Raw genomic sequence first — 13,066 nt, forward strand, 5'->3', positions numbered from 1 at the left:
TTCACACACTAGTCATAACTCGTCGTTTATTTTTGTCGTCGCTATCTTTATCTATAACATATGATAGACTTGGAATATCTTGAATACCTTGACTTGGAAATTTGGCGTTTCGTAGAAGAGATAGTCGATTTTCTTTCAGTTCCTTTCTGTAGTGCGTCGAGAGTCAACTGAGAGTGAAACAAACATTTCCATTTAAAACAGTTATTTATTTGAAGTAGCTGCTTCCAGTCTGACTTTAGCCAAATGATAGGCGGACACGACATCATCAATTGTTAAATTGTTTTTAGACGAGCGTTTCGCGCGACTTTTTCCCGTCGACAACGCTTGTATCAGACTATCGTTTCGTTGCAGCAGTATTTGATGCTTGACAAACAAAATGCCACTGGATATTGTCTCATTGCCGTAACGGTTCAGTTTGGTTACCTAAATGTGTCATGATTTCAATTGAACGTGGGTGACGATGAAGGGCATTGAAAAAGTTTACCTTCTCCGCAGTTGATATGGCACTGAATGTGTTATGATCAACGATTCGACGGCCACCAATGAAGTATCGTTTCAGTTTGTCCATCACAGTATTATCGGTCAGTTCTCTATAGCACGGTAGTTCATGTTGAAATATTCCTGGTGTAAGGGGGATGGATAGCATTGCATATCCTTCACTTCTTTCCCTGTTCCATCCATCGGTTGATATAACGTCCAAAGCGATTTTAGCGCTATCTGCAAATTGATGAACAAAGGACTCATTAGAATCGTTTCAGAGAAATGAAACGTTGCAGCTACGTAGATGAAATTGCAAAAATCAGAGCTCACCACTCCACTCATAATCGATGTTGCATAGCATCATCATCTCGTGGCAATACCCAACGTTGAACCTTTGTTGACCCGACCTCTTACGACATGAATGCGTACTGCCTTCAATTAAACCGTCCAAAAGTTCGCAACGATTGGGAAGCGCAATATTATACCGGATGTGAATGTTGTCGTATTCAAAACGTTCGGCCGATTCAATTTCCAAATGAAGCAGAATGTTCGCACGTCGCTTCGGTGGCACATGAAATGCAGCTGGTGCAGCAATCGATAGATTTTTTAGTTGCGAAATCACTTCGATGTCTTTTTTCCCTTGCGACTCGTCGCGGTCAAAGTCTTCGGACAAGTTTTCCAGTGCATAGTGGAACATGTGTTTTGAATCCGAGTCGATTTCTTGCAGGTAAGGATTCGCTGACATCGAATTGAAGTCCGGATAAACGATCAGCAAGCCGTCACGTGACCTCCAGCTGATGGTGAATAAAACCGTTTCCAATGCTAAATCGGCCATTATGTACATTGTTTCGAAACCGAATAGACCGTTGAACAGTCTCTCTCGTCCGCCACTAGCAATTACTAAATCTCCGCTTAAGCTTTCTTCATCCAATTCATCAACTCGTTGAATGAATTCACTGAATTTCTTATTGACACTGCCAGCGTTAAAAGGGTCATCACTCACATAAGTAAAAATTTTATCGACCAATCGTTCATCATCATCCAGACCGTATCTTTTGATCGTCTGGTGGTGTTCTTTCTGTGCATCCGTTTGACAATTTTCTTTGTTAGCAAAAAACGATATCTCTTTGCGGCTGAGACGTTTTTCCTGCCATCGTAAGGTATGGCTCTCGATCTCGTCGTCACTGGTTTCATTCTGTTGAGTCTTTCGATCGGTTTTAGTAGTGTGATGATATTTGGGGACGGATATCAATGTGTTCAACGTGCGAAGGCTTACTCTTGAAAAATTAGAGAAATCGTTAGAAGGACGCTCAAAGGAGAAGAAACTATGGAATTTGGAGGCTCATTCATCGTCCCATAAGGATCCCATTGGAAATAGTGACTAAATGAAGTGATGTAGTAGAATAAAGGTTAATCCTTCAATTAAATACTTTAAAAGACCTTTACCTAAGGTATGATGCCGACTTATTGTGTAACAACGACAGATACCTTCATTTAATCACTCCCATAGAGTCCCACAATATTTTTCAATCTTAAAAATCAACTTACCGAAACTTAAAATTTTTAATTGAATCACTTGAACGATAAACAGCCGTACGCTTATCGAATTGTTTCCTTAAAAACATTTTCCCGGAAAATTCAACATCCAAACAAACAACAAAAATAAGATTTTGTTTTTGTTTATGATTCCATAGTAACTGGATAATAGAAAGGGCTTTGGGAAAATGCCATCTATCAATGAAAATGAAAAGTTTCGCTATGAAAAGCTTCAAAGTATTTTCTACGGGCTTTCATGCATTTTTCTTGAATCTCAATCCTCTTACTCTGTACGTACAGAGAGTTTATAGTTTCCTTTTCCTTGAATTTCCACTAAATTTTCCAGCTGGAAGAGGATGTTTTTATTTTCATGTGTAACCACGGCAAACATGATACAAAATTTGAACTTGAACATCGCGGTTGCCTGCAGTGCCATCTCAATTTCAACATTTAATGAGTCTCCAAAAAAGCTCTCCATTACAATGACATTCATATATCTCCGCGGAACATTCAACACTTTATTCGACTCGACATATTTCTGAATTTCAGTATCGGTAAATCATTGAATGAGTCGGTTGTAAGTCCGGTTTTTGGTTGACAATAGCTACGCGTGACCGTAAACATTTCCATTTTGAATAATATTTATTATCGATAACCATCAATAAGTGGTCCTACCTTTGTGCCACCCTTTTTGACACTCAATCAACAAAAATTTTGCGGCCGTAGTGAAATGTAAAGCTCTTTTTGTTTGCATGCAAGATTTGTGTACACAAAAGAAAATTACATTTTTGATGGAAACGGTGATTCATAGTTTCGGGAACAGTAAGTATATCGTGGAAAGACAGAAAGAAAGTACATAAATTTCTCATTATTATTTAAACGGCAAGTGTAGAACATTTGCAACGTGGATGTGGGTATTATGTATATTCACCTGTGTTCATATTATTACGTATATATCTGATGAATTACGTTGCCCGGTATGTCAAGGGTATAGTCTTTTGGTGGTCGAATCAGTGAACTGTTTGCAATGTTAATTTGTATTTGTTTTAATTAACTAAAACAAATCTGAACGTCGGGCTGTGTTTAGATGTTTACTTTACATTACATCAACGCCTGGTGGTATTTTTCATTTAAATTGAATTCTCTGTTTTATATCAATCGAAATTTAGACTGGGAAAATGTCGGTCGTAGCGGGAAAACTCGTCAATGTTCTCTTAGAAACCGTTTAAAATTCGTACATTTTAATTACGGCACTTTGAAGGTGTTAATTTCGAAAGATATAAGTACGATATAGTCACGACATCAGTCGCACGCTGAAAGCGAATATGTACATACATCTCAATCGAAGTTAAATGATTGCACGAAAATGTTCTTATTCATCGATTCCAAAACAAGGTGTTCCTAGTTCCCCTAGTCCATTATCTTATCAATTTATTTTACGAATGATGATTGATGATAAGACTGAATCGATATGGCGGTTTGTTGTCGTTGATTTACTACGGCTATACATTTTCTGGTAATCAACCGAATTTTACAGCCTCGGTTATGGCGAAATTTCATAATTGAGAAAAAAAAAATATTTTCGAATTATTTCCAACATAAAAACTTGATATGTTTATTGAGTACACACGTTTCCATAAATGAAAATTTTAATTGCACAAAACCATTGGGAAAACATATATGAATCTAGTGTTGCGTGTACGTACAGTAGCACAACATTACGGTATGTTATATTATTACCGATGATGTTTTTCCTAAAAAACTCAGTCAGTCAGTGGTTTTGTTTCTTTCGTGAAAAAATATTAGAATTTTATATTGGTCTTAATAACATATTTTCTTCAAATTGTTCATTCACAGACAGTGTGTGATCACATAATCGAAAATATCACCGCACCAGCAGTTAATATAACGACGAAATAGAAAAAATACTGAAACGAAAAGTAAACACGAAGGAATATTATGGCACAACAAGTACAGTTGCCCAGTCAACTGAATGTTGAGGCGGGTAATCAGAATGGAAATAGACAGCAACATGAAACGATCCCGTTGGTGAGTTATAGTCTTAGTTTATACTTATAATGATGCGAATTCATCTGATAAATTTAGCATAACGATTGCAAAGCAATTTGCGAGTGAAATTAAAGTGGATAAAAAATGAATGCACTTTCAGTGTGTTGAATCATCAGAGGCTTAGAAAGTAAAGCATGACTCGCTTGTAAAGTTTCCCACTTCGATTAGTACTCTGTGATAGCGCTATGAGCTCATAGTCTCGTTTCAGCTCGCCGTACCATGACGTTGACTTTTTGAATTACTTGACTTTTGTTGATCGATCTAGGACTAACTGGATACCGTATTTTCCTTGACATTCTTCCTGAATTTCGTGACTTTTCTTGATTGTTGTAAATAATTCAAATAACAAAGGTAATTAGGAATCGCGCTGGTGTGATTCACAAAGAGGCTTTGTCCAAAATGTGATTTTGTGAGTCATTTGTTAGATTCGTAACAGTTCCAGATGATTCCGGATAGCATTGATTTTTCTGGGCTCTTCTCGGTTCCATGAATTTCCCGAGCCGTTCCCCTCGCATATGATTGACAGGTTTACCAAAGTTTTTTAAGTCTTGCGCTAGCTATAACGCTAACGTTGTAATTGAATAACCGGAATCGTCTTTTTTTGATTTTTCAGTGAGAAGAATTCTTTTGAAAATCCACCTATCAAGATCGGACCTATTTCCTCTGGGATGGATATATACATGGTTTGAAAGGTCTTTGCCAGTAGACCTCAAAACAGGCCTCACACTGTCTCGAGCCACACCTGGTTGCTGGTGGAAGGTCTCGGAATCGGAAAAATAGGGTTTTTTATCCGAATTTTTTGGCCGTTATAAATGATCGTTTCGGGTGAGGTGGGCTCGTTGGAAAGCTGAGCTCAAGTACTTTCGGGTCATGCCTTGTTCGATTAGATTCATTGATATATGTTTGCAAAAATTTGCAAGAAAAATTTTCAAAATCTGTGTGAACTTTAGACAGGTCTGGGCTGGTACTGATGACGGTTATTGTGAACCTAACATGCTAGTTGTAATGTACATTATCTAAGCTTTCCATAAATACCTCATTTGCAGTGCTGGTGATTGCTGGCGAGTTTTACAAGTAGCGGTTGTACTAACATAAAATTCTGTTATGTCGGCAATCACCAGCACTGCAAATGATGTATCAACGGAAAGAATAGACAATGTATGTTACGACTAGCATGTTAGGTCTAAAGTTCACACAAATTTTGAAAATTTTTCTTGCAAATTTTTGGAAACATATATCAATGAATCTAATCGAACTAGGCATGACCCAAAAGTACTTGAGCTCAGCTTTCCAACGAGCCCACTCTCACCCGAAACGATCATTTATAACGGCCAAAAAATTCGGATAAAAAACCCTATTTTTCCAACTTCGGCGATCTTCCACCAGCAACCAGGTGTGGCTCGAGACTGTGTGAGGCCTGTTTTGAGGTCTACTGGCAAAGACCTTTCAAACCATGTATATATCCATACCCAGACGAAATGGGTCCGATTTTGATAGGTGGATTTTCAAAAGAATCACTCTGAAATTTTTAAAAGATTTGAAAGGTACAGTTCGTGATGATGACTTCTCGTACTTTAACTAATTTTTTTGTGACCTCCCACTCATTTTTAGCTCGTTCAAACAAAAGAAAAAAAATTTCGAATAATAAGCCCTGCTGCTTATAGGTACATATCCATACGGTTCTACCACTAACACCCACACAAACACATTTGTTTGTATGAGTAGACCAGCTGAAAAACAACTAAAACGAAATGCGTCACATTTTTTGAAGCATAGAGGTAGTCAGTGACTCTAGTAATGACCAAAAACCGGTGTAGTGATAGCAGTCTATTGAGGAACGAGTCTTATTTCCTTTACTTCCTTTAACCACTTTTTAAACGGCGTATACACTAAGCCTTGCCATAAAAATGCGAAAACTTTGTTCGATGTAATGTGTTTACCGAAATATTCCTGGGGGTAAATTACCCCGGAAAACCTCAGAGATTTTCATGATTTCAAAATCATTTCAAGTTTTTCCAGATGAATTCGGGATTCTTTCTTTTCTTTCTTTCCTTGTGACACGGCTCTCGATTTTCTCATCTTTCATTTTATTTTCCATGAGTAAAGGTGGATGGATCGAGCGTTTAATTGCTTTAATATCGAAATTCCTTGAAATATATCCGTATTCAAATCGCTCAATAAATTGGCAATACGATCTTCGTGATGCCAAAAAAAACGGGAAAAGAATTTTAGAATTTAGATACCTTTGCCAAGAAAGGTCTTAGGACAACGTACGTTGTGCGCTCGATAATATTTTTCTGACGTGTTTCGATTACTTACGACAAAAAAATGATTCTCCACCTTGGTTGCATAAACAACCTAATAATTTCTATAATTTTCATATTAAAGCATCGAATGGGCTCGTCCATCTCACAACAGGAACGAGCTGAAGCAGCAGAACGACGACGAATGAGACAAATATTCAGCATGGTAAGTTCGGTTAAGTATAATGCATGCGACCTACAGCTCACTAGGCCGAGTATTTTAGTGTGCACACTGATATATGTTAGGAAACACAAAAAAGGTCGAAAAATGGTATTTACTACCACACGTAAGCGTGTAACTATTCCAACCGTATAAAAGCACCACTTGTGTTTGTATGATCGGATCGGCTGAAAAACAGCTGAAGCAAATTCCTATCTAAATTTGACTAACATCCACTGCACCTAAAAAATTTCGAAAAATCAGAAGCAACGCGATGACAACGTCTTCTTAAAACTCATTTCAGTTTGACAGAGATGGTGATGGCTATCTGGGCATTTGTGAAATGAAACAGTTGATTCGGCGACACCAGTGCGATGCCATACCGAAAGGGGTAGCCAGACAGATACTCGAAGTGGCCGACGATGATGGCGACGGGCGATTGGATTTCGAAGAGTTTTACGCCATGTCACAGGAACACAATTGGCTGTTCAAGGGATTCGTTGTGAAATATTGTCGAATGATTGTGCCATCGCCGCATCGGGAAGAGGTTGACGAAACAGGTGAGGTGTTCTCTTAACAGTTGGGTTAGTTAATTGCCTGCACTAATGTCGATAAGAGAGTTTACTAACTTTGTATGAAATTGACGAAAATTCATTCGTTTAACAAATTCTATTATATTCCTTAAATCGAATGCAGACAGCCTGAGATCTCGAGGATTAACGTCTCGAGCATTTGCAAGAGGAGTAAGCGTTGTATCTTCTGATTATGTAGGTTAGTGCATAGGTGTTTGCATGTTGTAAATATTTTGTGTTGATTTGAGCTTTAAAAATGATCCTCGTTTTGGTAGTCAAGGCACTTTTTCGTTATGTACTTTGTGTGTTGCACTGTTCGTAGATTTGCTGATTTTTTCAAATAAATTTTTTTGACAAAAGTTGCTTTCCTCGTCTAGATGGACAGTACGAGAGAAGTATGAAATTTTGTCCACCACCGCTGACGATGATAATATTTTCGATTGTGGAAATCATCATGTTCTTGGTCGATATCATCATTTTGCAGTAAGTCACTAAGATGTTTATGTAGGAACACAGTGGGTACAGAAATGAGAGCCCGCGATGGATTAGCCAAAATGAATTCAATATTCATCTTACTGTTGAGCCGACTTTCGCATCATTCATGAAGTATGTCACGCATGACGACTATTCTCATCTTTCTATCACATTTCCAAACATATCTTGCATCTCTTTCGCACGCGTGACATACCTTAAGACAGACGCGACTGTTCGATGTTAGATTCCGACAGCTCTCATGCAACAGCGCGGAAGAAATGTAAATTTAACCAATTCAACTATCCTTTCACAGAGACGACGAAAGCAATCAAAAAGAAATCGGCGAATCGACGAGCGGCCCAGCTGCATCATTGTTCATTTACCATCCGTACCGCAGATATGAAGCCTGGCGATTCGCTTCGTACATGTTTGTCCACGTTGGCATCATGCACATTATGATGAATTTGATCATTCAAATATTCTTGGGTGTGGCGTTGGAATTGGTGCATTGTTGGTGGCGTGTCGCATTGGTGTATACGGCCGGAGTTGTAGCCGGTAGTATGGGCACATCGATCATAAATCCGCGGATATTCTTAGCTGGCGCTTCTGGTGGAGTTTACGCACTGATTACTGCTCACATCGCGACGATCATAATGGTAAATGGTTTTGTGTAGACGGGGAGTAAGAAAGGAAGAAATTCTTACGAAAAATCGTTTTCCAGAATTGGTCCGAAATGGAGTACGCTCTGGTGCAATTATTCGTCTTTCTCATATTCTGTGTCACGGACGTTGGTTTCTCCATTTATCGCCATTTGACCGATGTACACGATCAAGTCGGCTATATGGCGCATTTGTCGGGAGCTGTGGCTGGATTGCTGGTCGGCATTGGAGTGTTACGAAACTTAAAAGTACGGCCATGGGAGCGAAAACTCTGGTGGTGTGCCGTAACGTTGTACTTTCTACTGATGGGTGCCGGTGTTCTTATTCACATTTTCTACACTGATCACTTTCCCCGTTCTCAACCATATCAGAAGCAATATTTTTAAGTAAAGTTAAGAGACAAAACGGTGCATTTATAGTAAGAGGGAGGGAGATAGAGAGATTGGAATGTAGAAGACGAGGAGGGTATTGACGACAGTTTTTTATACAAAGAAAAGGTTTATCGACACAGTAATTGACTTAATTGAATGAATTGACTATGATTTATCGAAAAAAAAAATTGATTTTGTAGAAGGATATTTCGACAGTTTAGACGACTTTTCACATCATTTTCCAATCGAATCGTTGAAACAGACCGAACTTACACAACTTTTGAAACGAGATTGACCTGGCCTGTAATAATATTTCAGTAAGAATGGGCTATGGAAGGCATAATCGACGAAATGTATGATAAAAATCTTGAAGTAATAGATTATATATATCATAGGCTCTAAACGAATGAAGTAATAGATTAAAATGATTTCGTTAAGATACGCCTGCGGCCTGCCGTTTCTTAGTGGTTGTTTGTCTCGACATAAAAATCAGTGAAAAGTCGACAATAAAACATTTTCTTACTAAAAGTGAGCTACGACGTGAGAAAAAAAAATTCTAAAAGACGATGAGTATTCTAACCTTCGTGTAAATTTCTAAAACTTGTAAAGGCTGTCCAATGATGTAGTTAGTAATAATAAGGAAGAAAAAAAAATTATTTGTAATTTATTTTGTATTGAATTTAAGTTAATTGTTTAAAACATAAACGACAAATTGATGTGTGTGCCTTGAGATATTTTCGACAATTGTATTTTTTTTGCTACGAAATATTTTTGTTATTTTTCTTTTGTAAATTTTAAAAGCGATTTTATGTACAAGATTGACCAAATACAAAGCAATAAACAAAAATAAATGTTTTTGTTTTTATCTGCAAAGGCAACCGTTCACTAAGGTGTGGTCCAAATTTGTGTTAAAAGTTTTTGGAGATAATTTTTTAGACCTAAAAATCCCTATCGATTATTATGAAAGCACTTGACGAGAAAAGAAACTTGACATGAAAAATTGGAGAAATTGAGATTGTTGGGTCAGCGCAGATTGAGAAAAGAGAAATGGTCAAAAAATCAGGCTTCACAAAATCAGAGCTAAATTTAGCCTGTTACAGACGACTGTCATCTGGACTCAACAATGACAACAATAATGAACGACAAGCTCTGAATAATGAGTTCTCATATAGCAAAAAGCATGTTCAAAACAAATGAAGTAAAAGATTTCTGTAATCGATCAATGAATACCTTCGATCAAATGAAGTAATAGATCATTTATAGTAAAACTGTTAATATACTTGCCGTCTATGACAGGCTAACTTTAGTCGGTTTATCAATTCTAAAATAGTATCTCTTTATGCAGCAGAGTCCAATACACGATAAAACAAAACATTCTTTTCTTATGAACTGGCCAGCTGATACCTTAGCCATCGAGAGAATTCAGAAAGGAACCAGAAATATCGTCAGAAATCACTGCAGTTCTATAGTTCTAGGATAGGGAAGATAGTGGACCATGAAGACGTCACCTATTTTCAGGAGCTGACCTCTGGTGACCTCAAACTTTTTAAAAGTCCAAATGTTAGCTGAAAAGATGGCCAACAAATTAAGAAATACCTAGTGTCTAGAACAAGGAAGGGCCTAAAACGTCAGGATTCGACATTATTTTAGATGGGTTACTCCATAAACAGTCAGAAAATAAATTTCATCCTGGAACGGGACCAATAAAGTAGTTTTGTCACACTAAAAGTAATAGGCCTTGAACCGAAATCAAGGAGAGGGGAAATAGTGACGAAATATATGTGCAAGATACAAGAAACAATGGAATCAGCATATCAAATTGTATCTACGAATCTTTTTTTGATCTAAAAAAAAACTTAAAAAATCCTTATAAGGACATGGACCATGGCCGGCCGACTGAAATCAGAAGTACTTGAATGACACCACTTTTATGAAAAATAAATTGGAAATGGCCAGGGAAAATGGCTTCAAAGTTGATAAATTTTCCGAGTCACTTTTTAGGGGAATCCATGAAATATCGGTAATAAGCCATATTTTCCATAACAGAAGAAATTTTTCAAAAAAATATTGGATTTTCGGAGATATTCGACTTTGGATCATATGAATAGATTTTCCGGCCGGAAAAACGATTTTCCATTTTCCGGAATAAAAATTTGTTCTATAACTTTTAGTGGCAAACAACATGTAACAACGAAAAATCTTAAAGAACTTAAGACGCACGGAATTACATTGTACCCGGACTATTGCGGTGGTTTTATCTGCTGTTCTAATTCGTAGACATATATATACCGTCAACATCATACTATAAAGTGTGAACCGATGACATACATCAATCCACAATATTGCGTTGCACCTTTCCAATTTTACCTGACATTTTACAATATGTTGCGGTCACACTTTCATTTCATAGAAAACGAGTTTTTTTTTTGGTGGTAATATGATTCTCTCCAGATGGCGACCGATTAACATTTCAGACGAGAACTATCGAACGGAAAGAAGGATGGTATACTAGGTATGTACTCGAAATACGATCAATAAAATACCGGAATTTTCTCACTTTCATACAAATTTTATTCAAGACAATACGAAAATCTACACGTAAGAATGAAAAGTTCAGATCTGTAAGAGACATTTGGACGTTTGAAATGTCATCCAGGTTTGAGAAATTCCATCCACGTATAAAATTCATACAAATGTTAAGTGACAATGAATGACCCGTTTAACGAAGCTTAAGTGAGGTTACGGCTAATGCTTAGTTTCCTCTTAACAAAAAAGTACTTCGTGTGAGAGACAAAATTGATTTTTTTAAATTTTTCCATTGTTCATTTGATAGCTCGCTCTCCCACGGAGTACTTTTTGTTGAGTGGAATGGACACTTAAAGGTACAAGTTTGAAGAAGTTAAAGATAGATAACAACACAACTGACATCATTTTAGATGACTCATATTCTGTTCCAGAAAGTAAACATTTTATCAAATATTTTAAAAAGCAAATTTTACGAAACAAAAAAAATGGGAAAATCCCTAAATAGCACTTCCTTTATACAAAAAAGGTCCTTCGGACGTATCCCAAACTCCCATGGTGCCAGACCGGGATCGCACTTTTCATCAACAACAAATTTGCATCAAAATTTTCCTTTTAAATTTCGGATCACTTTCCATTTGTTCCAAACGATTTCGCCAATCAATACGATCACAGATGCAGTCCAGCCATACCAAATCCAAGTGTGTATGGCGGACGATTCGGGATCGATGATAACTTTTGATCGTTTTTTAGAATGCATTTTGACGACATTGTTCACATCCATCTCACCCATGGTTTGTGTCCACTTATCATATAGTCCTGCACTCCACCAACGGAGTAGAACATCGTTTAAGTAGTCAACGAAAGCGAAGTTTTTCGGTAAACGATACGACAAAATGTGCTTGCTTAGATGTATGCCCGAAATTACATGATAAACTTGCAGGTCTAATCGTTTCTGCACTCGAAGCACCAGCTTCGCCTGTTCGCCGTACAAAGGAAACGCAATGGAGTTGTTCAACGACTGTATTTCCTTAATAGATTGACTCCGACTTATCGGACTAATTCTGTCACCCCATCCACCGAATTGTGTCAATTCTTCAAGCACTTTAACTACTTTTTCTCTCCACATAATTTCATCGCAGAAAATTGGAATCTTTGAGTTGTAAAGATCCTTAATCGTGTCAATTTGGGGTTCAAAGCGTGGTAGCATGGCATTGCTTTGGAAGATGGAAATAATAATGTTCGCTACAATTAATCCGCCGAATGTTAATGGTAAAATGACGCAGACACTTGCCCCACGTAGTTGCCAATACTTGATTCTTCCGTTGTCATTCATCAAAACGTTTACTACATCGACAACGCGCTCGAAAATCAAAATTTCATTCTTCTGTCGGTAGTCAGATACGGTCAGTATGAGTGAAGCCATTAAGATCGTCGCCAAAGTGTAACCCAAGAAACTATCCGACGTTATATTTCCCAATAATGATGTGAAATCCGAATACGGTTTGGCATGAGGAACCACCATTAATGCACTCACCGTTCGGTGTGGATACATTTGTACTTTACCTTCCACAGGCATGTCAAGTATCGGTATTTCGTTTTTAACTGTGTGTACATTGGTTGCACTCATAGTAACCATTAATGATGTAGCATTAAACATCTTAGCGACGCTGCCCCAAAATTCGATTTGCCCTGAACTAATGCCCACGTCATGCAGCCTGACAAATCTCAGTGGACCTCTTCGAAAATTTGGCTTCGCGTTATGAAAATAACTGCGAGCAGACGCAGTTCTTGTCAAATTTGTTAGCTTAAATCCACCAAACGGATCGAACTTGAAAACGCTCACCTGAGGCTCCGATATCTGACGACGATCAACGTTTAGGTAAAATGCACAGAAAATGTTCAAAATTTTACGGCT

The 13,066-nt window shown here is 37.6% G+C and overlaps 2 protein-coding genes across 4 annotated transcripts; one reads left to right on the forward strand and one right to left on the reverse strand.

The window, feature by feature from the left end:
• Positions 1 to 191: 191 nt before the first annotated feature.
• Positions 192 to 2,172, reverse strand: LOC119084031 (Meckel syndrome type 1 protein homolog). Its single transcript, XM_037193856.1, has 4 exons — positions 2,029 to 2,172; positions 811 to 1,757; positions 485 to 717; positions 192 to 423 (listed from the first exon to the last, which is right to left on the reverse strand). The coding sequence occupies exons 1-4, from the start codon at positions 2,103 to 2,105 to the stop codon at positions 202 to 204; spliced, it is 1,479 nt and encodes a 492-aa protein (XP_037049751.1). The 5' UTR covers positions 2,106 to 2,172; the 3' UTR covers positions 192 to 201.
• Positions 2,173 to 2,541: 369 nt separating this feature from the next.
• On the forward strand, positions 2,542 to 9,268 carry LOC119084039 (rhomboid-related protein 2). Of its 3 annotated transcripts, XM_037193872.1 has the most exons (9): positions 2,542 to 2,838; positions 3,554 to 3,739; positions 3,874 to 4,065; positions 6,475 to 6,555; positions 6,854 to 7,109; positions 7,246 to 7,320; positions 7,499 to 7,604; positions 7,909 to 8,251; positions 8,317 to 9,268. In XM_037193872.1, the coding sequence occupies exons 3-9, from the start codon at positions 3,976 to 3,978 to the stop codon at positions 8,638 to 8,640; spliced, it is 1,275 nt and encodes a 424-aa protein (XP_037049767.1). In that variant the 5' UTR covers positions 2,542 to 2,838; positions 3,554 to 3,739; positions 3,874 to 3,975; the 3' UTR covers positions 8,641 to 9,268. The 3 variants fall into 3 exon arrangements, with proteins under 3 accessions (XP_037049767.1, XP_037049766.1, XP_037049768.1); XM_037193871.1 differs by lacking the exon at positions 3,554 to 3,739; XM_037193873.1 differs by lacking the exons at positions 3,554 to 3,739; positions 7,246 to 7,320 and having other exon boundaries at positions 2,563 to 2,838.
• Positions 9,269 to 13,066: the final 3,798 nt, after the last annotated feature.

Source organism: Bradysia coprophila, unplaced genomic scaffold (genome assembly GCF_014529535.1).
Source record: "Bradysia coprophila strain Holo2 unplaced genomic scaffold, BU_Bcop_v1 contig_732, whole genome shotgun sequence".
In the NCBI taxonomy this organism is placed as follows: Eukaryota; Metazoa; Arthropoda; class Insecta; order Diptera; family Sciaridae; genus Bradysia; species Bradysia coprophila.

Coding starts and splice junctions, on each gene's coding strand:
- LOC119084031 (XM_037193856.1), bottom strand. CDS start 2,105: ATGTTTTTAAGGAAACAATTCGATAAGCGTACGGCTGTTTATCGTTCA. Junction 1,758..2,028: donor ATTAAAAATTTTAAGTTTCG/GTAAGTTGATTT, acceptor TAATTTTTCAAG/AGTAAGCCTTCGCACGTTGA. Junction 424..484: donor CCATATCAACTGCGGAGAAG/GTAAACTTTTTC, acceptor TGACACATTTAG/GTAACCAAACTGAACCGTTA.
- LOC119084039 (XM_037193872.1), top strand. CDS start 3,976: ATGGCACAACAAGTACAGTTGCCCAGTCAACTGAATGTTGAGGCGGGT. Junction 4,066..6,474: donor AACATGAAACGATCCCGTTG/GTGAGTTATAGT, acceptor TTCATATTAAAG/CATCGAATGGGCTCGTCCAT. Junction 8,252..8,316: donor ACATCGCGACGATCATAATG/GTAAATGGTTTT, acceptor ATCGTTTTCCAG/AATTGGTCCGAAATGGAGTA.